A 26,763-nucleotide genomic window follows, 5' to 3' on the forward strand; every position below is an offset into this window, starting at 1 on the left:
AGGGCACCATTTCTATGTTCTCTATGCTTAAAAAAAAACAAGCAAAATTTATGATAAATTACAAGCCACAATTAGAGTTAAAAGAAATATTTCTCCTTACACTATTAAAATTCTTCCCCAGTTTCACTGTTACAAATGCAAGCCAGGACAATTATTTTACAGGTGGGTGATTGAAAGTCTTGCTCAATTCTTATCTACAATTTCTCGGGGGGGGGGGGGGGGGGGGGGGGGGGGGAACCTGAAATAAGATACCAAGACACACCTTTACTGCACACATGCCCCAGATACACCATCTCAATGAAATCATACATAAATCATTTTTCTTTCTTCAGTTTTTACATACACACAATTAGAAATATGGATTTACAAAAATTAAACATTGAAGCTTTTACCTTTAATCTAAAAAAGTTGACAAAAGTTTTAAAAATGACCATTTCAGTGGCTTACAGTAAAAAATTAGATGACACCCCCTAACCTGCTCATTAATGCATAGAAGTGGAGAAAACCTGCAAAACAATTAGTCACTGTCCACTGGCTGGTGATTTTAGATAGTTAGGAGCAGGCACTTTCCTATTCTGCAGCGGTTGCACTCTCCCAGATAACATCCAAAGAGCTCCCATGTGTTGCAAAGAAAAGAAAACTCGGTGTGGTTAAAAAAATAGGTCTCGTTAAAAAAGTCGATCTGCCAAAAAAAAGTAATCAATTTTGTTTTTAAAAAAAAATGTTTTGTCTCTGGAAAGAAGTGACAGTGGGAACCAGAGTAAGTTCTTGTTCACTGGGCGTGAGACAGCACTGTGGAGGTCAGTTTTAGCTATCTTACCCAGAGTGCAGGTGGAAGAGGTCGAAGCTGCTCTCTGCCCGGACGCGGTGTTGCTTGGAGAAACTGTTAGCTAAAGTACCTGCCTCTTTTAGTGGAGCTGACGGACTGCGGGGTCCCGTACTGCAGGTTGATGTCAGAGGCGGAGACCGGTTCCAGGTCAGCCCACGGGTCTTGCAGCATGGACGGTTTGTAATATTGCTCCACGGGTGCCGGCGACTTCCTCTCCAGGATGCAGCCGCCTCCTCCGAAAGGTGTGGATGTCCTGGGCGAGCCCTGGTAGCGGCGGTGCGCCGAGCTGGGCGAGGGTTGTTGAGACGCGGTCTGGCCAGGGGAGTGAGGGTGGTAAGACGGCGAGGAGTAGCGGCCGCGGGCCCGTGGGCTGTGCCGGGACGTGAAGCTCTGCGGCGTCGGCTGCTGGTGGCCGGGGGACGGGCTTTTGTATCGGTGCTGGTGAAAGGGCGACAGGCCTGGGCTCGGCTGCTGTTGTTGCTGCTGATGCTGAGGAGATTTGGTGAAAGACCGGTGCCGCACTCCGTAAGGAGGGGTGCCCACGTTGCCCGGGAGCCCCCAAGGGAAGGTGCCACCTGCCCCGCCTCCACCCGGTCCCGCTCCGGGAAAGGGGCCCGGGCCCGGGCCCGGGCTTGGGCCTACAGGCGGCGGGCTCCGGAAGCCCTGCCTCATGGGGCGGAACATCCCTCACCTCACGTTACCACGCCGATCCACTACCCCGTCTCCTCCTGGTTCACCTCAACTCCTCCAGGCAGACAACCGCCGGCTTCTATATATTTTTTTGATTTCTGTCAAAATCCTAGGCCCACACTGTACACGTCGAAGCTTCTCGAATTGTGCGCCACCCGTTAAGCCATCCCTCGCTCTTCCGGTCGGTGCAGCTTGTCATTTCCGTCTGTGGTGCCTCGCAGCGGCAGTACCCACGCGTCGCCACGGCAACCGTTGGTTGGTTCCCAAATTCTCCTGAGAAGGAAACAAACGTGAGCTTACCTTTACCCAAGAGTTTATATTAAAATCTGTTGATAACGTTCAGGGTAAGAAATTTACTTTTATGTGTGGAGACAAATGAACAGGCAAGTAAAGGTCGTTTATTATGGGGACAAGTTTATTTTTGTGTCACCAATTTTCATATGAAATTCCTCCAACAATGAAAGTGAGCGGGCCGTGGATTTCTTTGTCACTCTGTCGAGACTATCTGTTCAGTTGTCAGTGTTGTGCAACTCCTCAACTGATTCATCAAATAAAAAACAAACTTTTCCTTGTCCCAGTTCAAAATCTTTTTTTCCCTTTGCTTTCTTTCTTGGCCATTTACAATTATCCAAAGCATTACTTCTATCATAAATGTCTTAACATTGAAAGTAAACTCTCATTTGAGACAATAATACGACTAGACAGATTGTTGTTGTTTGATAGTCATATGACTCGCCCTTAGTCTCTGAGATTTTGTCCAACCTCCAAACTTGGTTTTCTCTCCAAATTTCTTGCATCTCGTCCTGAGTTGCCAGTACATGTTTGAATCCTATCTTTTTGATTCTGCTCTCAGAAGTTGACTCTGCATGTAACCAACTTGCCATGTAGTCAAACACAGGTTCCTTGTCCAATACTCTGTTGCACTTCGAAGCACTATAGGACAACTATTCACAATTTTATCCTCACCTACTCGGAGTGAGCTAGATGTCCACTGATCTTAAATAAATTAATATAGATTCTGTCACATTGCTTATGATAAATCAGCCTATGTACTGTTTTTACACAAAGAACACTATTGACTATAGTGTTGGTTGGGCCAGTGGAACAGCTGCCTCACAGTGTCATGGTTTCTCGTGCCCCACAAACGACCAGGAGACGCAGAAGATTCTTCAAGAAGTATTAAACTTTAATTTTCAAATCAAAGCTGAGACAGTCATTGAGCTAGTCGTTGATTGCCCACCGGTCCTTGTACATAGCATTTTTTATAGCAATCTCCTGGTTTAGTTGTATTAGCATATCCAATCGGTCTATAGGTGCGTATCACAAGTACATCCACCACTATTGTTTCTACCCATTGACTTAATCATGTTCTAATCTACATCTCTTAGCTACCTCTCATTACCACAACATTGTCTTCTATATTCTTAAGATTTCATTCTCCTACTAAATTGGGTACATGCATAGCAAATAGCAAGTTCAAACTACATAATCTACATCAAAGCTGACTACATAGTTTTGGTTACACAGCAAACAAGTTCAAAGCAAGACATCTCTTAGCTACCTCTCATTCTTAAGATTTCATTCTCTAGCAAATAGCAAGTTCAAAGCTGACTACATAGTTTTGGTTACACAGCAAACAATGCAACTTTTATACTCCAATAACAGTAGCAGGCCACAATCCATATGAAGTTTGGATGTTTTCCCTGTGGCCTGATGAAGGGTCTCAACTTGAAATGCTGAATCTTTATTCCTCTCTATAGATGCTGTCTCACTGGCTCCAGCATTTTATGCGGTTCCCTGTGATCCTGTTATTTCTCCTTGCATCCCAAAGGCTTGCGGGTGGGCAGTTGCTAACTGCTCCTATAGGTGAGTGGTCTAATCTGAGGAAATTGACAGAATACAGAGAAAATGGATTAACTGTAGAATCTGTGGTTAATGGCTAGTGTGGATTTGGGCTGAAGAGCCTGTTTCAGTGCTGTATTGCGTTAAAACTTTGATTCTAATACATAATGTCTTTTTTTAGTGAAGGCAAAACTCAAAAAGATTATCTGTATATCATGAACACAAAAATATCTGTAAATTAACATATGCAAAATCTTGAACGAACAATGAAGGTCAAACATTATCAATGGAAAGGAATAAAGAGTCGATACTTCACGTGGAGACCCTTCATCAGGACTAGAAAGGAAGACAGAATAATAAGGTTGGGGGAGGGGAAGGAGTACAAGCTCGGAGCCAAACATTCTGGAAATCCAGAGCTACACACCTTAAATCCTGGAGGAGTTCAGGTGGCATCTATTAAGAGGTATAACAGACACTGTTTCCTGCTAAAAGTTTCTGGAATGTATTAGTAGCGATTCTATAGCTCCTGATGAAGGGTCTCAGGTCAAAATGTCAGCTGTTTATTCCTCCAGCATTTTGTGTGTTGTTATCTGTATATGTTGAGTTTCGAAGGCATTGAAACTTACACCAGGAAGAGTGAAGGTGTGATATGTATGATTCAACTATCCTTATTTTGTGTAACTACATCAAAAACCTGCCACTTTTTGTTTGGAAGGCGATGAAGCAACTGATCTGACAGTAACTGTGTGTGAAGCAATGTCATCAAATATTAACTGTGATGCCTTATTTAATATTTAATGATGCCTCTTTAACTTGAATTTAGTGAGGCATTAACTTCACACTTCTATTCTTTTGCCAGATAAATATTTGGAGCTTGCCTGCTAAAAAGTGTAAATGGAAAATGGAATTTCAGGAGAAAGATGTGGTTGGAAGTAAAGCTAGTTTAGTTTTTGAATCTCCTGGCAGTGACAGTAATGACGGTAATGTGGTGATGAGCCCCACCCATTTTCTACATTCATGGGAATCTGAAAGAAAACTCATTGATGTTCTAATCACACTCAGTGAAGAAGCTGAAGAAGATGAAAAGCCAATGGATCAGTTTATCCTTTGTGGTGGATGGGATGATGCAGTAAGTAGTTTAACCCTCTCACCAGTGAATTTTCTTTTAAACTTGTAATACAAAAATAGATGGATTAGCTTTAATTGTCACAGGTACATTGAAACATACAGTGTTGTTTGCAATCAAATCAGCGAAGATTTTGTTTGTCAGGCCACAAGTGTCACCACAGTTCTGGTGCCAGCATAGCATGCTCATAACTTACAAACCCTAATTGTATGTCTTTGGAATGTGTGAGGAAACCGGAACACCCAGAGGAAACCCACACCATCGTACAATATAGACAGTGGTGGGAACTGAACCCTGATCATATAGTTTGGGCTGTAAAGCGTTGTACTAACCAGTAAGCTACTCTGCCACCCACAGCACGGATTAAGCTGATATTAACAAGATAATTTTTTTCTGTGTATTTCTAAGCAACACACAAAATTCTGGAAGAATTCACAAGTCAGGCAGTGTCAACAGTAAAAAGTAAACAGTTGACATTTTGGGCTGAGACCCTTCTTCAGGACTAGAAAGGAAGGGGGAAAATGCTTAAATAAAAAGATGGGGGGAGGGGAAAGACACCAGCTGGAAGGTGACAGGTGCAGCTAGGTAAGGGCAGGAGAAGAAAGAATCTGACCAGAGACAAAAGTGAACAGCAGGAGAAAGTGAAGGAGGAGGGGACCCAGAGGGAAGTAACAGGGAAGTAAGAAGAAGTGAAACTTTCCTGTCCTATCGAATTCTTTCTTCTTCTGCTCTTGACTTTTCCCACCCACCTGGCTTCACCTGTCACCTTCCAGCTAGCCTCTTTCCCCTCCCTCCCACACCTTTTTATTCAGGCATCTTCACCCTTCCTTTCCAGTCTTGAAGAAGGGTCTCAGCCTGAAAAGTCTGCTATTTACTGCTTGTCCTGCTGAATTCCTCTAGCATCTTGTGTATGTTGCTCTGGATTACCAGCATCTGCAGACTTCTTCATGTTTGTACATTTCTAATTTGAAAACAATAAACTAAATAAAAATAGAAGACTGAATGAAATAGTCCTACATTTTTTGGAGTCTGAAAGAGTGAGAGATGAACTCATGGAAAAATAGTATTTCTGGAGATTCCTGCTGGGTACATGCAAAAGATTGTTTGTGGTAAAAGCAAACAAGAAAAATTCTACCTGACAAATAAAACAATTTCATTGAGGCTTACTGAGATATTACAATGAAGTCAGGTTGCACTTCTGCTACCTTGGGATGTCCCAGAGAGCTTTACACCAAATTAACTACTTTTGAAGAGTAATCACTATTGTAAGAACAAAACACAAAATGCTGGAGAAACTCAGCGGGTCAGGCAGCATCTATGAAGGGAAGTAAACAGTCATTGGATCATTCCAAGATCTTTCATTACAACTACATCACTATATCGTAATACATAGGAAGAAAGCAAATCTGCACTCAAGAAGTTCCCATCAAATTATGATCAGATCATCTGCTTTTATTAATGTAGATTAATTGTTAAATATAGACCAGTATATTCCTCTGTTTTTCTCTGAAATAGTATCATACATATCTTACGTTTATTCAGAAGAACAGACGATACTTTCTTTTAATGTTTTATCTGAATGACCGCACTAGTAACAGTGCCATACAATCGCAGTGTTGTACTTGTATAGCCTCAATTGTTTTTTTCTATATATCCTAGTTTCTGGACTGAGACGTTCTGACACAGAGGCAACATTGTTAGTCAATGAACCATAGCAACCAGTTTTCCATCCAAATATTTATTTTACATTAGACATCAACTGGAATCCATCCAACTCTAAAGCCACTCAATTCCATCTAGGAAAATCAGTAGACTATTCAGCCACATTTCCCCCACCCCTTAACTATTCTGAGATTTCCCCCATTTGTGCTCCACTTCCTTTGGTAGACTGCTTAACAAGTATCATCAATCTCAGTACTGAAAGTTTAAGTTCACCCAGCAGTCATTTTTAGGTGACAGAATTGGAATATCTTTCTGATTATACCTTTCAATGTTGGAACCACTAATTCTATTATACTTCTTTTTGTACCTCCTTTTTCTGTGCCTATCCCATGGCAACCTATTATTTTATAAACAGAACTAAATTAGTCTTCAACATTCTTTTAAAAAAATTAAAAATAAATCATGTTTATGCACCTGTTCTCAATGCAGGTGCTGGCATCAGTTAGTTAATCTGAACATTGCTGTCTTTCAAGCAAATAATTTCCCCAAGTCTCTGTCCAAAACTTTCCACAGATTTGACTAATACCTTGACCAATTCCCTCACATGTACTGAAACTCCGTTCATCAGTTTGAACATGTGCTTTTGAGTTTGTAGTGGGATCTATGAACATGAGCAACCTCATTAAGAATGAATTAAAAAAATTAGGATGAGAAGTAGTTTAAAAAAATGACTGAATTATTGACAATTATTTCTGTAAAATGCTAATGTATTTAAAGATATGAACTGTATTAGCTTAGTCAATTGAGGCTGAGTTCACTCAGTTGTAGAAAATATACTAATCCAGTTAGAAAATCTCTTTGAGAACAAATAACCTGTTAAATTTGTTCTGCTCATGACAAAGTGAGGTCTCTACAGAAAGGAAATCTGCTGTGGTGCCTTTCACATTGAATCAGATGAAACATATCACTAGCATTTTTCCTCAATAACAAACTATATGTTGCTGATACAAGCTGGCAGGTGATAAGTGAAGCCTATCATCTCCCTCTTGTGCCTTTCTTTTCTCCCATGGTCCATTCTCCTCTCCTATCAGATTCCTCCTTCTTTAGTCCTTTTTACACCTTTCACCTTCCAGATTCTCAATTCATCCCCAACCACCTACCTTCCCCTTCACCTGGCTTTAGACCTTTTCCAACTCTCTCCTTCCAGCTTCTCACTTCATCCCCTCACACCCAACCACCTAGCTTCCCCTTTACCTGGCTTCACCCATCACCTTCCAACTTACACTCCCTCCCTGCCCCCACCATCTTATTATGGCTTCTTTTCCCTTCCTTTGCGGTACTGATCAATGGTCTCAGCCCAAAATATCAACTGTAAATTCCTCTCCTTAGATGATACCTGACCTGCTGAGTTCCTCCAGCATTTTGTGTGTGTTATTCTGGATTTCCAGCATCTGCAGAATCTCTTGTGTTTCAAATTATTCAGAGTAGCTTTGTCCGTGACGTTCAGTGATTCAATTACACTGCTGACCAACTTATGGCTTGTAACAAAGCATTTTGAAATGGTTTTCCTTCTGTAGAGAGTGTAATATTTGACAGTACAATATTATTATTTCTGATACAAAGATATTTTCAGGAGAGGATCTGATCCTTGTGAATACCCTATTAGGCAACATAGCAAGCATCTGTAAAACTAAGGCTGATTTTGTTGACCAATCATAATCTTAACTGCTTCACTGCTGTTAGCTACTGCTTGAGGCATGTTCCTTCTTTGCTGTTGTTAACAATAATGTTATAAAAAGACACTGTCGCACTTAATAAATTGCCTATCCTTTTACTAGACAGTGAAATGGATAGACTGTGATGAGAAGCAGAAATGTCAAACTGCAATGATTTGTTCCCAGCCCCCCCAACCCAAGCTACATTCTTTGTTGCTGATTCATTTAATTGGTGGCTTAGAGGAATTTAGGAAATGAGAAGGCAATTTAGCTATTTTAAGCAGTTTTGCCATCCAAAGAAATTATGGTTGATTTCTATCGCAATTTCATGTGCTGACTGTGGCTTCACAGCCTTTTCTTTTATATGCTTGCCTAGAAAAGTCCTATCAAAAATAAATGATACACAGTATTTTTCTGTAACATACACCCAGTGGCCAGTTTCTTTGGTAACTCCCGTACTTATTAAAGTGACCACTGAGTGTATGTTCAGGGTTATCTGCTGCTGTAGCCCATCCACTTCAAGGTTTGATAGGTTATGCATTCAGAGATGCTCATCAGCACATCACTATTGTAATGTGTGGTTATTTGATTTTCTGTCGCTTTCCTGTTAGCTTGAACCATTCTGGCCATTCTCCTCTCACCTCTCATTAACAAGGTGTATTCACTCACAGAGCTGCCACTCACTGGATTTTTTTTGTTTTTTTGCACCATTCTGTAAATTCTAGAGACTGTCAACATATGAAGGTCACAGGAGGTCAACGGTTTCTGAGATACTCAAACCACTCTATATGGTGCCAAACATTTGATTACATTTCTTCCCCATTCAATGTTTGGTCTGAACAATAACTGAACCTCTTGACTATGCCTGCATGCTTTTATGCAGTGAGTTGCTGCCACATGATTGGCTGATTAGGTATTTGCACTAACGAGCAGGTGTACCTATTTAAGTGGCCATTGAGTGTATACTTTAGGTGAGATAATTTGTATACATCAACTGCAAGTGGTTCTTCTTTTAAACAAATTTCTTTATAGAAAGAATTTATTGCATTTTAGAAATCTGTAGTTTATGTTTTTGACTGTGAGTTGTAGATTAACATAGAACTGAAAAGAACATAAGACCATTAGATGTAGGAACAGAATTAGGCCAATCGACTGATCGAGTCTGCTCTGCCATTTCACCACGGCTATCCATTTCCCTCTCAGCCCTAAACTCCTGCCTTCTTTCTATATGCCTTCATGCTCTGTTCAAGCAAGAATCTATTAATCTTTGCTTTAAATATGTATATGTAAAGACTTGGCCTCCACACCCGCCTGCGGCAACAAATTCCACAGATTCACCACTCTGGCTAAAGAAATTCCTCCTCATCTCTGATCTAAAAGGACACCTCTGTATTCTGAGGCTGTGTTCTCTCGTCCTAGACTCTCCCACCACAGGAAGCATCCTCACTATCAAGGCCTTTCACCACTCGATAGATTTCAACAAAGTCATCCCTCTGCGGCTCCTGCCAAAAGACCCCAAACCAAACAACTGTCCTTCAGAAAACTTTTCTCCTCAGCTCTCCAGAGAACAACATGACTCCTTATCTTTAGCCGAAGTCAAAACACACTTTCCAGCAGGACACACTGCTTTTACAGAATACTGCTAAAATAAAATAGCTCACAGCATAGCAGTAGAAATCTTAACTAGGGCATTACGTTCTCCCCCCACCAAAAATAGTCATGTCCTCATGATTGTGGAATTTAATAAACCATTATTAATAACAGTATTCAATGGATCTTGTGATCTCAGGACCCCAAATCCATTTGTAAATGGAAGTATCATATCTCACCTTGGGAAATGACATAATACTGTTGCCCAGATGCATCCTCTGCCAGCCTAGCCAGGGGTTACTTGACTCTGAGATCTCCTTATCTCAGCTTTACCTTCTCCAGCTTCAGTCACTCCTTGTGACCTTTCCTGTCTATTAGAGGATGCCTCCTTCTGTTCTATTACTTGTACCTTCCAGTGGCTCTGGTCCCAGACTAACCCATGATTAACCTCAGCATCCTTCAATTTAAGCAGGTGTTGGCAAACATCTTCCACTGGTGTTAATCTGCAAGACCTCTCTTGGAAAAGGGTGTCCTCTGTCACTTGAGTTACTCCTCCAGGATGTAACATGATGGGTTTAGACTGGGTGTACCACACAGTTCCTTGTTTGTACTCATCATTTTGCTTAGGAAGAACTTGTAGCTTCTCAAAAGCAATTCTGAATACCAGGTGAATGGACAAAGTTTTCAAAAAATTCTCTCCATTTCTCTCCTTTCATGCTTCCACAAGCCTTCTCACAATGGGAGCATTTGTTACCACAAGAATGGAAGCTTCACCTTTTTTGTCTGGATCCAGGCAGACCAACACTGGTGTGCCAAGAGTCTCAGATACTCCAACATCTGCTTCTGAAAACTCTATTTTCAATGACAAGTAACCATTGTACGGGTACTCATCAGTACTAAGCCCTCCAAATCTCAAGGGTGCTGAGTGGCATCAATGGTAAATTCAAAAAAACTGGTTCTAAAAGGATCTCTAAAGCAAAGCAACTCGAGAACCTGTGTCAAGTATGGCCCTAGCATAAACACCTTCAACCCATATGGATACATCAGAGCTTGGTCCCACTAAACCTTCAGTAATAGTGCTTTGCACTTTAGTATTTGCCTTTATACACTGATTAGAATGTATTCTCTCTGAGACACCAGCCCATTCCTTTACAGGGTCCCTCTGTAGATTTGCTTCTTCTCTATTTGATTAACCACTGAGCTACTTTTTGAAGATTTTCCTGTCCCTGACAGTCTCACTTGAAATATCCATCTTCTCCACAGTTGTAGCAGAAAGCTTATGTAAAAGCAAAGGAGAGGGCATGCAACAAAGCAAAAAGTGGTGGGAAGATGAGGATTGGGATGCATTTAAAAAACCTACAGAAAGCAACTGTAAAAGGAGGGAAAAGATGAATGTTGACAACAAGCTAGCAAATATTATCAAGGTGGATAGAGAGAATGGAATGAATTTAGGACCTCTAGAAAATAAGACTGGGGGAATAATAATGGGGGACAAGCAGTTGGTAGATGAACTAAATGAGTATTTTCCATTAGTCTTCACTGTGGAAGACACTAGCAATGTGCCAGGTGTTGAAGGGTGTAGAGATTGTGGAGGCATTAGTATTGATCTTTTAAGAATCATTGGACTCGGGCATGATTCCGGAGGACTGGACAATTGCAAATGTCACTCCACTCTTCAAGAAAGGAGGGAGGCTTTAGAAAGGAAATGAAAGACCTGTAAGCCTGACCTCAGAGGTTGGGAAGATGTTGGAGTAATTTGTTGAGGTTATGGAGTACTTGGTGACACAGAACTAGATAGGACAAAGTCAGCATGGTTTCCTGGAGGGAAAATTTTGCCTGACAAACCTGTTGGAATTCTTTGAGGAGATTACAAGTAGGATAGATAAAGGGGATGCAATGTTTGTTGTATATTTGGACTTTCAGAAGGCCTTTGACAAGGTGCCACACATGAGGCTGCTTACCAAGTTAAGAACCCATGGTATTACAGGAAAGTTACTGGCATGGTTAGAGCATTGGCTGATTGGTAGGAGGCAGCTAGTGGGAATAAAAGGATCCTTTTCTGGTTGGCTAACAGTGACTAGTGGTGTTCTGCAGGGGTCAGTGGTGGGACCACTTCTTTTTATGCTATATATCAATGATTTAGATGATGGAATAGATTGCTTCATTGCCAAGTTTGCAGATGATATGAAGATAGTTGGAGGGGCAGGTAGTGTTGAACACAGGAAGGCTGCAGAAGGACTTAAACAGATTTGGAGAATGGGCAAGAAACTGGTAAATGAAATACAATGTTGGAAAATGCATGGTCAACACTTTGGTAGAAGAAATAAATATGCAGACCATTTTCTAAATGGGGAGACAATCCAAAAATCTGAGATGCAAAGGGACTTGGGAGTCCTTGTGCAGAACTCTCTAAAGGTTAACTTGCAGGTTGAGTTGGTGGTGAGGAAAGCAAATGCAATGTTAGCATTCATTTCAAGAGAACTGAAATGTAAGATCAGGGATGTGATGCTGAGGCTTTATAAGGCACTGGTGAGGCCCCACCTTGGCTTCTTATCTAAGAAAAGATGTGCTGGCATTGGAGACGGTTCAGAACATGTTCACAAGGAAGATTCAGTGAATGAAAGGGTTATCATACGAGGAAAGCTTGATAGCTCTGGGCCTGTACTCATTAGAATTTAGAAGGATGAAGGGGTATCTCATTGAAACCATTTGAATGTTGAAAAGCCTAGACAGAGTAGGTATGGAAAGAATATCTCTCATGGTGGGGGAGTCTAGGACAAGAAGGTATAGCCTCAGGATAGAGGGGCATCCATTTAAAACAGAGATGCAGAGATATTTCTTTAGCCAGAGGGTTGCGAATTTGTGACCACACACAAGTGTGGAAGCCAGGACGTTGGGTGTATTTAAGGTGGGGATTGATTGTTCTTGATTGGCCACTGCATCAAAAGTTACAGGAGAAGGCTGGGGAGTGTGGTTGAGGAGGGGAAAAAGGATTGGCATGATTGAATGGTGGAGCAGACTCAACAGGCCAAATGGCCTAATTCTGTTCCCAATTTTTATGGTCTTATGGTCTTATCTTTAAGTGAAGCCAAAAGCAGGACACACTGCCTTTACAGAAAACTGCTGAAATAAAATACCTCACAGCACAGCAGTGGCAATCTTAACCAGAGCATTACAGTATTATTTTTGAAAGACAATTGAAAAATAAAAAAAATCACAATTTCTAAATAATAGATTTTAAAGATTTGCTTTATTTGTCAAATGTATATCAAAATATCAAAAACAAAGTGATACACGTAATTTGTGTCAATAACCAAAACAGTTAGAATATGTGCTGGGGGCAGCACACAAGTGTCACCATGGCTCCTGTGCCAACTGCATGCCCACAACTCAATAACCCTAACCTCTAAGTGTTCAGAATGTGGGAGAAAATCCATGCATTCATGGGGAGAATGTACAGACTCCTTACAGTTAACGGCAATGATTGAACCCTGATTGCTGGCATTGAAAAAGTATTATGCTAACCATTATACTGCTATGCTGTTGTTGTTTTTCATATAGAACATAAGAAACATGAACATGGAATTATAATCTTTGGTGCATATTCATAAAAGATCAAGGAAATGAAAATGAACATTTTACTTTCAGTGAGCCTTTTGTTGCTGCAGTAATGATGACAAATATTCTCTAACTGTCCTGGTTGGTTGGAGAGCTATGCATATAACACTAGTTTTATCAGTAACTCTACTCCTACTATCCAAACATTCATCTATACACCAAGTCTGTAAGAATTTTAAAACATATCATCCAACATCATGTGTTCTTGCAACTGTCTAACTGGCACTAAGCCAGTGTAAAATGTTTTTTTGTGAAAATACTTCATTATTCTTGGGTTCAAGAAAACAATAATTTACTGCTTCATTTGGCAGTGAAGATGATCACTGTGTATCTTTTTATTATGGGTGAGGTTCAAAGAATTGAGGTCTGGCACTGAATGTCACTTGCCAGCATGATGTTTGCACACGTTATAGTTTCACCACATCTGTTTTTGAGGCTGATATCTCAACTAAGCCCCACCCTTGCACATATCTGACAACAGCCTGTAGATTGGAAACAGAATGGAGAACAATGCCAGCTCCAACCTCAACACACCTGGGACAATTCTAGCCCATTCTAGTACAAATTCATTAATATGGGAGCTTCCTGCTTTGCAAAATTCACCTATTAACAAACTAAACTCAGAGTGATTGGGGAAACTCACCTGAAAGGGTAAATTCAGGCCAAGTCTATCATGGACGGTGTGTTTTATAACATTCTGTGTTAATGCAATGATGTTGAACAACTAATTGAGACAGAAGACAAACACTTGTAGTGTCATAGAGTCATAGAACACTACAGCACAGAAACAGACCCTTTGGCCCATCTAGTTCATGCTGAGACATGATGCTCCCTGTCCCATTGACCTGCATCCCTCCAATCCATCATGTACTTATCCGAACTTCTCTTAAATGTTGCAATTGAACCTGCATCTACCACTTCTGTTGGTAGCTCATTCCACACTCTGAGTGAAGAAGTTCCCCTAAAGTATTTCATCTTTCACCCTTAACCATTGACCTCTAGTTCTCGCTCACCCAACCTCAGTGGAAAATACCTGCATGCATTAACCCTATCTATGTCTGTGATGTTAAAATGGAAAGATTAGGATTCCATGGCTGAGCAAAAGTAAGACTTAGTTTACTTTGGAACAAAGCACATTGGAGCAATAGTTAAATTCATCCTGACACTAGTGAAAATGGAGATGTTTCAACTTAAATATTGGATCTAAGCTTCTTGATTACTCATGCAACATAGCAAAGAAATGATTCTGTATCATAGTTCATTAGGCTGCAATAACTAACAGTTGTGAGAAACAGCTAATGTAATTTAAAGGTTTCATTTTCCAGGTGCATGGCTGGAGAACAAATAACCTCCGTTCCTCCATTCCTACATTGAAAACAACTAAGAGACCAAGGAAAGAGGAGAGAAATGGTAGCCATTGTGTTGTCTGTGCAGAGATGGTGCCCATCTTAGAAAGGAAGATGGGCCAAGATATTGAACATTCCAAAAGATCCAGTAGCACAACAGCATATAATTTCATAGGGGAGAATTCCAAAACATCTCCAAAGAGAAGGACTCCGGCTTTTTCACAAACGAGGATACCTGTGTACAGCTCTACAATTTCACAGGCTCAAGTAAATGAGGCAAGCAAAGAAGTTTATATCCAAGACATGACACAGTCCGAAATTGATCCACACAAAGAAAAAGAAGGTGCGGTTATCCTCAGCACCAATCATCAGGGGCCAGTAAGAAAACATTCCCCTCTATTCCCTCCTGTAAAAATGGCCAATGTCAGTGAAAAGTTTGCATTGGGAATCAAACCAGTGGCAACATTTAGTTTGGGTACACTAAATGGAAATGTAAGTCAGAAAATTGTGAGTGAAACATTGGAGAAGAGTCACAACAGTGCCAACTGCTGTCTTAGGACCCATTGTTACAATATGGCCATGTTACAGGTCAGTGAGTTAGAAAAGACTGCAAATTCTCCTCCAGTAGGAATAACAAGAATAATGGATCATTGGTGCTGGCGATATTCTTTAATGCAAGATAAGCTGGCCGTCAGTCACGTCCCAGCCTCCAAACTAATGGAATGCCACAGCATAAGGTTACAGCCTTCAAAAATTATGAAGCATCACACAAAGAACATAAAGCAAGATAACACTGGGAAATCAGCTTTCAGTCACAGTGACTCAACTCATAAAATTGCGAGTAGAATAAGACAAAAAGACACATGCCACAATATTCTCCCTATGCTCTCACAGCCAGACCCATCACCATCTTCAGGACCTGGAATAGCGATCTCCATATTGCCACAGAGACTTCTATAGTGTTAAGTTCACTTCTCTGTGGCCTTCTACCTCAGCTCCATGGTTGTCATGACCCATTGTCGTACCCCACATTTTCCCTGAGCATAGAACATCAGTCAACCCCAATGCATGATGAAGACTTTATGGTCAGTTGTGGTGCCATAATGAATCCTATGGCTCTGGCAAGGAGAAGTTATCAACCCAATAATATTGACAGAATATGATTTGAATGGTGTTTACTGGGGAGCAGCAAGGTACAATCTTTCTCCTCTCACAGCAATATAAATTTTACTGTAAGTCATTCTGTAAAGACAAATCCAGTTATTTTCAGTCCTAAATGATGTTTTACCATAATTGTAATGCTTAATTCATATCAATTTTAAAAATCTTAAATCATGATCTTGATAATACAAATGGTTGTCACAATTTTATTTCAGCTTAATTAGAACAGAGAAAATCTTTAAACATTCACAATTTTAGACCCTGTGACCTTGATACAAATTCTTCTCTTTCTTTAGATCCACTTTCCTCTTCCACAGATATTCTGTTCTCAAAAACAAACCACTCTTATGTCTTGAGAGAGCTGGAAGAGTGCATGAGGTGTAGGTTCCCAAAGTAACAAATGCAAGGCAGATTCTCCAGATGATATTGGACTAAAAGGGTTAAATTAGGAGGACTTCAATGACTAAAGGCCAGGCTAACTGGGGTGATTAAAAGGATTGATGGGGTTGAGAGAGAAATTGTGTTGTCCTGAGAAATATAGTAGTCTTTTCACAAATACTAACTCAGAAACAGTTCTTAATAGTCTTAAACTCACCAATAAAGTTGCTCATGCTACAACAATTGAGAAATACAGAGCTGAGATTCATGCAAGACCTAAAGGAATTTAATGCTTCAAAAAGGCAGCAGAATTAAGATATGAGTCAGCTATAACCCAATTAACAGTGGAATAAGCTATACTGCAGCTTCTGCTTTTATGTTCCCATCTGAGCTGCAGCAGAGAGACTGGATGTGAAGAGTAGGATGGGAAGGAATGTCTGGATAATGGTAAATGAGAACCCAAAAAATTAAAGCAATTGTGACTCAGGGGCCTTGATTGGAATCAGTACTATCAGTAGTGGCTTGAATTCTGTGGTGTGCATGATGCACAGTAAATTAAAAATGAAAAAAAAATGTTGGAAAACAGACAAAGATGGAAAATTCTAGAAATATGTAGCAAGTTAAGCAGAGTATATGGAAAGAGAACCGGTAACAGATGTTGCCTGACTTGCTGACTGTTTCAAGCATTTTCTGTTTCTATTCCATAGTTGCTTGTTGACCAGGAAAATAAGAAAAAAACCAATAACAATCACATCATCTATGTGATGGACCTCCATTTACCCAATTTTCAAATTGATATTTGGTATTGAAAAGCCACTCTTTCCGCAGAGGCTCAGCAGTAAATCTCTTCATAGAATTCACACAGCAGGGTAGCCAGGAAGAATATAATACAATTTTTCTTTTTAAAAACAGATTTTGAAATAAACATAAGATAGGAGCACGAATAGGCCACCTGCCCCGTCAAACCTGCTCTTCCATTCAATGGACTCATCTCCACTACCTACCTTTTCCCCATTACCCTTAATTCCGCTACTATTCAAAAATCTATCCAACTTTGTATTAGGTATATTTACTGAGGTAGCTTCCACTGCTTCATTGGGCAGAGAATTCCACAGATTCACCACTCTCTGGGAAAAGCAGTTCTTCCTCATCTCCATCCTAAATCTGCTCCCGGAATCTTGAGGCTATGTCCCTTAGTTCTCATCTCACCTACCAGTGGAAAGAACTTGCCTGCCTCTATCTTATCTAGTCCTTAATTATGTTATATGTTTCTGTAAGTTCTGTTATTCTTCTGAATTAAGTACAGTCCCAGGCAACTCAACCTCTCCTCATAGTCTAACCCCCTCATCTCTGGAATCAACCTGGTGAACCTCCTTTGCACTGCCTCCAAAGCCAGTATATCCTTCCTCAAGTAAGGAGACCAGGAACTGCACGCAGTACTTCAGGTGCAGCCTCACCAGTACCCCATACAGTTGCAGCAAAACCTCCCTGCTCATAAATTCAATCCCTGTAGCAATGAAGGCCAACATTCTATTTGTTTTTTTGATAGCCGACTGCATCTGCAAATCAACTTTTTGTGATTCATGCACAAGCATTTCCAAGTTCTACTGCACAGCAGCAAGCTGAAATCTTTTAAATAATTATCTGATCTTTCAGTTTCCCTTCCGAAGTGGATGACCTTGCACTTACCAACATTCTACTCTATCTGCCAGACCCTTGCCCACTCAATTAACCTATCTGTATCTCTCTCCAGACTCTCTGTATCATTTTCCATTCAATTTAGGGTCATCAGCAAACTTAGATACACTACATTCAGTCCCCCTCCCAGATCATTAATGCATATCGTGAACAGTTGTGGGCCCAGCAACAACCTCTGCAGTACACCACTCACCACTGATTGCCAGCCAGAGAAACACCCATGTATCCCACCTCTCTGCTTTCTATTGGTTAACCAATTTTCTATCCATGCTAATATATCACCCCTAAATCAATGCATCCTTACCTTATGGATAAGTCTTTTATGTGGCACCTTATCATGTGCCTTCTGGAAATCCAAGTAAATAATAGCCATCTGTTTCCCTCTATCCACTGTGCTTGTTATATCCTCAAAGAACTCCAGTAAGTTTGTCAAACAGAACCTGCCTCTGCTGAATCCATGCTGCATCTACCTGCTGCATCCATTTCTTTCTAGATGCCTCACTATTTCTTCTTTAATAATAGCTTCAAGCATTTTCCCAACTACAGATGTTAAACTAACTGGCCTATAGTTACCTGACTTTTGCCAGCATCCTTTTTTGAACAGTGGCGTGACATTCACCTTCTTCCAATCCACTGGAACCTGCCCAAAGTCCAGAGAACTTTGGTAAATTATTACCAAAGCCTCTACTATAACTTCTGCCATTTCTTTCAGTACCCCAGGATATATTCCATCAGGACCAGGGGACTTGTCTATCTTTAGGCCCACAAGTTTGCTCAACACTACCTCTTTAGTGATAGCTATTGTATCGAGGTCCTCACCTCTCATCGCATCCATAGCATCTCTCTTCGGCATGTTAGACATGACCTCCACAGTAAAAACCAACACAAAATAATCATTCAAAGCCTCGGCCATTTCCTCATGACCCAATATCAATCCCCACTTCTCGTCCTCCAAGGGAGTTCACTTTGGCCACCCTTTTCTGCTTTATATAATTATAAAAAAACTTTAACTATCCGTTTTTATATTTTATGCTAGTTTATTTTCATAATCTATCTTCACTTTCTTTATTGCTTGCTTAGTGGTTCTTTGTTGCTTTTTAAAGTTTTCGCATTCTTCCAGTTTCCCACTACACTTGGCGACTTGGTACGCACAGGCTTTTAATTTGATGCCTTCGTTTATTTCCTTTGTTATCCATGGCTGGTTCTCCCCACCCTTACTGTCCTTAATTTTAACCAGAATATACTGTTGTTGAGCACCATGAAAAATCTCTTTGAAAGTCTTCCACTGTTCCTCAACTGTCCCACTGTAGCGGTGTGCTACACGCAGCGCTAAAATTACGACACGGAGTCGGTAACTGCAGTCGAAGGAAAAAAACTTTATTCGAAAACTTCCGCCTCACTTTTAAGCCTCTGTCAACCGGCCCCCCATGGCGCAGAGGCTCCAAAGCTCTGTGCTCGCAAACCCCCGTAGGCTATCTAATTGTGAGTCGGTTCGGATATGCCAGGAAATGGGTCGCCACACCACCATATAGCCTATGTGGCCAGACAACCCTATTCAATTCCTTCCTCATCCTGTTGTAGTCTCCCTAGTTTAGGCATAATACACTGGTTTTAGATAGAACTGTTGCACCCTCCATTTGCCTGAAACAAAGTTGAAATTTACAAGATTATCATTTTAAATTTATTGTTATGAAATTAATGGAATTTACAATCCAAACACACAAAATTAATTATTTCATTTTGCCATAAAATATGGATATTCTAACTATTAAAACCTGACTTTGGCCTTAAAAATATTAAGTATAAAATTTGCAATCTATTCTTGCAGCAGGACAAATGTGTAAATAACTTAATTTTGCATTAATCAACACTCTTCCTTGCTTGCATGATCTGAGAAGTAGGATTCAAAGGTGTTAAGTTTAGGATTGTCATGTTAAACTACATGTGGAGATTTACCAATGCTGGTAACTGTTTCAGTCTGATCCACAAGTCCTAAAATCTGGGCCTAGTGCATTATATTTACAGTACGTGCTATTTCCTATGATTACCATGTACTTAACTGAGAGTATAGTAGCTATATTCCCTTAACACTAGGTGGAGCCTAGTGCCTCCAGACTTGCTATTGGGCTAGTCTCCTTTGTTCAATCCACTATTCACTATGTATTAACTTGCACCATCCAGTTCAATCACTCTGCCATTCTTCTGATCTAACATCATTCTTTGGTTGAATTTACAGATTGTAAAATCCTCCTTATACTCAATTAGTTTATGGTCCTTTGATATCTCTGTGATCTCTCCAGCACAATAACCCTGGAAGATACCAATTTTTTTTTGCATTCTGACCTTTAACTATTCAAAAACAAAATTACTCCTCTAAGAATTTTATATAGATATAAATGACTCCCACCCAGTGTCTCACTAACATATTCAGAGTGACATCACATTAGACATGCTTACTACAAAGAAACTTACTACACATGAGAAACATAGAAAACTTACAGCACAATACAGGCCCTTTGACCTACAAAGCTGTGCTGAACAGGTCCCTACCTTAGAACTACCTGGGCTTTACCCATAGCCCTCTATTTTTCTAAGCTCCATGTACCCATCCAGGAGTCTTAAAAGACCCTAGACTAAAAGACACTCCTGGGATCATTCTCATGAACCTCCTCTGGACCATCTTCAATGCCGGCCCATCCTTTCTTAGATAAAAGGCCCCGAAATTGCTCACAATACTCCAAATTCTGTTTGGCCAATGCCTTACAAATCCTCAGTAATATATCTTTGTTTTTATATTCTAATCCTCTTGAAATTAACGTGAACATTGCATTTTCCTTCCTTATCACTGACTCAACCTGCAAGTTAACCTTTATGGAATCCTGCACAAGGACTCCCAAATCCCTTTGCACTTTTGATTTCTGAATTTGCTCTCTGTTTATGCCTTTATTCCTTCTCCCAAAGTGCACGACCATCCATCCACTTTCCTGGACTATACTGCATCTACCATTCACCTAATCTGTCCAAGTCTTCTGCAAACCCCCTATTACCTCAACATTACTTGCACCTCCACCTACCTTTTAACTGTATGCAAACTTTTGCCACAAAGCCATCAATTTCATCATCCATATCATTAATCTCCAATTGCAAGGTAAAGTTTGTAAACCCTTTGTAATTACATGGTTTTCGGCATTAAATCACTCATAAAATGTGGCCTGATCTTCATCTAAGTCATAATAATAGACAAACACAATCTGTCTAAACTAATAACATACACACATAATTGTATTTTTCATCTCCTTATTGAACACATTGTTTAATGTGTCCAGGCTGGGCTAAGCTAGGAAAAAGTATGTGAATAACTGTATTTAATAACTGGTAGAACCTCCTTTAGCAGCGATGACTTCCATCAAATGTTTCCTGTAGCTGCTTGGCAGACTTGCACAACAGCAAGGAGGAATTTTAGACTGTCCCTCCATATGAACTATTTCAGTTAGATATTTTTGGGATACTTTGCATGACAGCCCTCTTCAGCTTATGCCACAACGTCTCAATTGGGTTAAGGTCTGGACTCTAACTTGGCCATTCTAAAACCCAAGTTTTCTTCTTTGTAACCAATTCTGTTGTTAACTTACTCGTGTTTCAGATCTTTGTCTTGTTGCATCATCCAACTTCTATTAAGCTTTAGGTGATGAACCATTACCTTGACATTCTCCCATAAAGTGCCTTTATACAATTTTGAATTCATTGTTCCCTGGATGATGGAAAGCTGTCCAGGCTCTGAGGCAGCAAAGTAGCTCTAAACCATGATGCTCCTTCCACATGCTTCACAGTTGGGGTGAGCTTTTGGTGTTGGTGTGCAGTGCCCTTTTTCCTCAAAACACAATGCTGTACATTTCTGCCCTCAAAAAATTCAACATTTGTTTTATTTGTCCACAGAACATTGTCCCAGAAGGGTTGTGGAACATCCAGGTGTTACGTTTGCAAACTTGACACGTGCAGCATTATTTTTATTTGGAGAGCAATGGTTTCCTCTGTGATGTCCTTCCATGAACACCATTCTTGTTGTGTTTTTCTTATAATGAACAGAGACTTTAGCAAGTTCTAGAAATTTCTGCAGGTCTTTTGCTATTACCCTTGGGTTCCTTTTCACCTCCTTCAGCATTGCATGTTGTGCTCTTGGTGTGATCTACTCCTAGGGAGAGTAGTAACAGTATTGAATTTCCTCATTTGTAGACAACTTCTCTTATTGTAGACTGATGAATACTTAGGTCTTTGAAAATGCTTTCGTAGACATTTCCAGCTTCATGCATCCCTACAATTCTTCTTCAAATGTCCTCTGAAAGTTCTTTTGATCGAGGCATGGTGCGCATAAACAGATTTTCTTGAGAAGAGCAAGCTCTGTCAGTAACCTGATTCCCAATACTAATATACTAATTCCTTTTTTAAAAAAATATATCGGGCAAGGAACCTCTACAACCCACACCTCCAATCTCACCTCACTGATCGCAAAACCTGTTAACAAGTAGCTTTTGTATAAGTTATTACCCCAGAAGTTCACAGACTTTTTTTGGACTTTGTGATTGATTAAATTATGTACTCAGTATTGACAAGAAGTACAATTCCTTTTGTATTATTAGTTTAGGCAGATTATGGTTGTCTATTATTGTGACTTAGATGAATCAGACCACATTTTATGAGTAATTAATGCAGAAAAATAGGTAATTGCAACAGGTTCACAAACCTTTACTTGCAACTGTACAGTGTGAAAAGAAGAAGTCCCAACATGGTGCTTCTTTGGCCAAGGTAGAAAAAGGTGTTTAGAATCTCTAGTGGAGTGGCATTTTTTATAGTTTTACTTCATTAACATACCCAATGTATCCACAAGATCAAACCTCAAAAATATATTCAAGACCAAAGGAAAATAAAAAGAATCAAAATTTAAAGAAAAATAGTTGAATGCCTCAGAACAAAATGGATTTGGGTGCTTGTAGTCAGTCAAGATATTCAGCACAGAAACAGGCCCTTCAGCCCATCACATGCATGCTAACCATTTTGCCTGTCTATACTAACTCCACTTACCTATATCCTTCTATGTCTTACCTATGTACATGCATCTCTAAATGTCATTTAAGCATGGTAATTATGACCGTACAACCAAGTCAATATAAAAAGCAAATCAGCATAATTGGATATAACACAACAATCTGGCAAAACACACTAATTGGCAGATAATGAAGTAAATTAAGACACACCATTCATATTGAATAAACTGATCTTTATTTGGTGCAACTTTGCAGAGTTCTAACCAGCATATGTTTGACACAAAATATCCACTAACATTATACACCAGCAAATAATTTATGTGCAAAATTTTGGCTAACTGGAGTACAACAAATCTTGTAACATGTTAACATATCTAGCATTAACTTAAAAGAAATTCTTACCCATATTGACCAAAAGGAAACACACTTCTTCACTATTTTACATGCATTTACACAAATTTCATTGGTTATACACAAGATAATGATTCTTTAGGTGTTTTCAAAGAAATTGATGTAACCAAAATGTGTAAGTTAATGCTGCATGCAGCAGTTGTTTATCAATAAACTATCTCAGTCTCATAAACCGTTGTGTAGTATTCTTTGATGGGTAACTCAAGCAGAATTCATGAACCATGAATTCTCTCCCACCACACCCCTGCCCATGGTGCGTCAAATTAAAGACATAAAAATATCCTTTAAAAATGACTTGGTTATGCTTTTCTCATGCTGATTTTACTCGTTCTCTTCCAGAGGATACCAGTTCATTTTCCACAGATGCCAGCAGGCTTTCACAACCTTGACCATGTGCAAGCCTTAGCATTTGAAGGTTCCCCAAACCCAATCCTATTTTTATTTAACACTGCCAGTCTAATTAGTGTGTCTGGGCTGCATCAACATCCAAAGAAAGCTAGAATTATAATGCAACTTCATTTCAGACTGAGTATCAAATAAATGATTGGCCTGACTTTACAGTGTACCAGAATTATCACTATTCACCAAAGGCATCTGGAGAACAGTAAACTGTCTCCATGTTCCATCTCAAGTTGAAAGACTCAATGAAAAATGCTGATACAGAAGCTGTTACAAGTTGACATAATCTTCAACTGTCTGTTGCCATTAATAAGTTAAAAGGTAAATTTAAAGCAGCATGCTACTCATCAACCTGAAATAAATTATCACAGTGACAGTCAACGTCAATAGGATAGCTCACTTTGGCGATGTCCATTTACAAAAGAAAAGGAGCCTTCAAGCAAGCATCCTGATACATTCTATCTATAGAAATAGCAGGGCACTTTATATGTGCAGAATGCACAAAGTAGAATGAAGTGTTATTAAATTGTTACACATTCAAGACAATGTTAGAATTCACTCATCCAGCATGAAAAGTCTCTTTTGCTAGAAATATGAAACCAAAACAAACAAGCCACAATCTCTCACCTCCTCCATTCATTAAACTTAACAAATGAATTATATTTCAAAAATGGACGAACATTATTGAAGACATTAGTCAAGGCTATAAAGCCACGTTGTAGTCCATGAGTTGATCATCAAATTAAATAATGCAAAGGCCCTAATAAAGTGAAGTGTTGCAATTAGTCCAAGTACTTTGTTTTGAAATGTCTGTTCATTATGCCAAGGGTTCTGTAGCAAACGAACAATAATAAAACAATTTCACTCTTCTTGCTGCACTAGGATTTCAATAAATCATATGCAACGGTCAAAATATGAACATATTAAACTACATTATACAAAAATAATACTGGTGGTTATAGGTTTAACACTGACACTAATAGTGACTAAGTTAAGGCAATGAGTCATTAGGGTCATAGAAACAGTGCATTAACGCATTAGAAGTGCATGACAGATTATTCATTTAAAATCAGTGTTAAATAGGTCCAATGATGGCAGCACAACCCTATACTAAAGAGCAGATGAAAACAGTGGCCTTGGAAATTTGACCTGGGTATTTAACTTCTAAATCTGACTGTGACTTTGTGATGGAATCATTTTAAAATTAGCAGTCTCAATCAAAGTTACATTTAACATTGAATATGTCGCAATATAGCACAAGTGCATGGGTTTTTGGTCTAAATATAAATGCTCTGCGAGCGTAACAAATGGCACACAGATCACCCAGGTAACAGCTTAAGGAAGCTAGTAAAATGTAATATTCAGAAAGAGAAAAATAACAGGATATATAGTATGAATATAGGAATCCAGCATATCACAGGTGAGTGAAGCTTCCAAAATTAAGCTGACATTTGAATTATACATTTCGACAGTAATCTAAAACACTAACCCAGCCACTGCTTTTGATTCTTCTATTAGGTAAGGTAAATGCCCAATTCTATCACAGTATTGTGAAAGGGCTTTTCACAGCATACCTAGCCTCTGCCACACTGCCCCAGCACTTGAGTACTCTCTACACCCCAATACTGCCATAAATATAGCTTCAAAATGGCTCTATGACAGGTTTCCTATGCCCCCTGGTTTAACAGCCTTCAAAGTTGAGCTGCAGGTTATTTATAAACATGACAACCAAATACACACAACGATAGCTCTACACTTACAAATGGATCCCTGACTTCGTAACGTTCAATAATTTTGTCAACTCTTATCTATATGCACCATTTCTGATGTGGACCAGGTCAGAGCAACATCATGTTTTAACTACCAATTCAACCAGGTTAGTGTCCATAAGACATGGCACATAACCAATGAATGAGTTTCCACAGGTTATACTCAAGTTCCATATTTACTGAAAAGTAATTCTTTCAGGTACGACTGAAGGATTAAAATGGATAAAGACCACCCAGTTGAAAATGCAGAATCACACAAGTTGAACTGGAAGATTAAACACTTTTTTCTGGGACTCTGGTAAAACAAAATATGAGAGCTAAGTACCAAAAATATTTCCCGCAGAATTTATTTAACTTTATATTCCAAAAAGGGATCAGAAATATTCAGTGGCACAGTATACACACAGGGTTATATATATTATTTGGTCGAGGTCTTAAAGGACCTCATGATACTTAAGGAGGATCCAAATACACCACAAGCTTCTAACACTACCCGATCTCCATACTCCCCACAAACACCCAGGTACTCGGGTAGAATTAACCTGCAGGTAGCTCTGGACCTGTACTCGATAGAAGTAATTCTCTAATTAATCTTGGATGATTAAACATACCAAATATAATCATATTTCAGAGTTGTGCTTTACACTGAGATTGAGAGTGAAAGAAATTAACTATAAATTAATTATAGCCAATTTTAATAGATCAAAATAACATTAACTTGATGGAACTACGTGGATTAATTCTGCTGCAACTGTGGATTCTCAGTTGAGGATTTCTTAGAAGTCAGGAAAGACTGGTCACATAATTCAATAATATTCCTACTGCTTCATGTCCATCTCTTGCATTAGACAAGAAAATCGTGTGCACTTTATCCTATTAAAGATAGAAACAAATATTATAAATAAGCAGAAAATAACTTCACATTGTCATGTGAAATGGTGAAGTGGCTTCTAAACATCTAGGCTATGAAACCCCAAGAGTTTTGACATACCATTAGCTACAAGGCTCGAAATAATCCTGTTAATAAAAGAGTCAAAGCTGCTGTGTGCAAATTAAGCAGCTAGCCACACCTTCATAAGGAATAGGAGGATCAAGTTCCAATGTCAAGTGTCCTGAAAGGGCAGCAATTATATAAAGTGATGATCTGTTTTAGTTAAGCAGAACATTAACCTGATGGCATTAAGTGCATTCATTCTGCTGCAACTGTGGACATTCACTTCTGTTCAAATGAAAATAAGAAAACTGTAAACCCTGGAAATCTTAAATAAAAACGGGAAACAACCAGTTTGGTAGACAGCCTCTAGAAACAGAAAAGGATTTAACTTTTCAAGCTTAAAACCTTTAACAGAACTTAATTAGTTACCAAGGCAGGGAAAAGATGAATAGAACAAAAGGAGTATCCCTGAGAGGGTAAGACCACGAGTTAATGTGACAGTTCAGGACAGATTATGCTTCTAAACATAACCTGCTTTTAACTTACTCCCTTT

At 39.5% G+C, this 26,763-nt stretch overlaps 2 protein-coding genes across 5 annotated transcripts; one reads left to right on the top strand and one right to left on the bottom strand.

Moving 5' to 3' along the window:
* Positions 1-229: 229 nt before the first annotated feature.
* On the bottom strand, positions 230-1,700 carry mplkip (M-phase specific PLK1 interacting protein). The gene has a single exon (XM_059993245.1). The coding sequence runs from the start codon at positions 1,511-1,513 to the stop codon at positions 887-889; it is 627 nt and encodes a 208-aa protein (XP_059849228.1). The 5' UTR covers positions 1,514-1,700; the 3' UTR covers positions 230-886.
* Positions 942-26,663, top strand: LOC132407016 (uncharacterized). 4 transcript variants are annotated; one of them, XM_059993243.1, is made up of 4 exons: positions 942-1,071; positions 3,280-3,385; positions 4,221-4,490; positions 14,398-26,663. In XM_059993243.1, the coding sequence occupies exons 3-4, from the start codon at positions 4,263-4,265 to the stop codon at positions 15,376-15,378; spliced, it is 1,209 nt and encodes a 402-aa protein (XP_059849226.1). In that variant the 5' UTR covers positions 942-1,071; positions 3,280-3,385; positions 4,221-4,262; the 3' UTR covers positions 15,379-26,663. The 4 variants fall into 4 exon arrangements, with proteins under 4 accessions (XP_059849226.1, XP_059849224.1, XP_059849227.1 ...); XM_059993241.1 differs by lacking the exon at positions 942-1,071 and adding an exon at positions 1,671-1,809; XM_059993242.1 differs by lacking the exon at positions 942-1,071 and adding an exon at positions 1,805-1,863.
* The last annotated feature ends 100 nt before the right edge of the window (positions 26,664-26,763 follow it).

The sequence above is a fragment of the Hypanus sabinus genome, chromosome 17 (genome assembly GCF_030144855.1).
Source record: "Hypanus sabinus isolate sHypSab1 chromosome 17, sHypSab1.hap1, whole genome shotgun sequence".
In the NCBI taxonomy this organism is placed as follows: domain Eukaryota; kingdom Metazoa; phylum Chordata; class Chondrichthyes; order Myliobatiformes; family Dasyatidae; genus Hypanus; species Hypanus sabinus.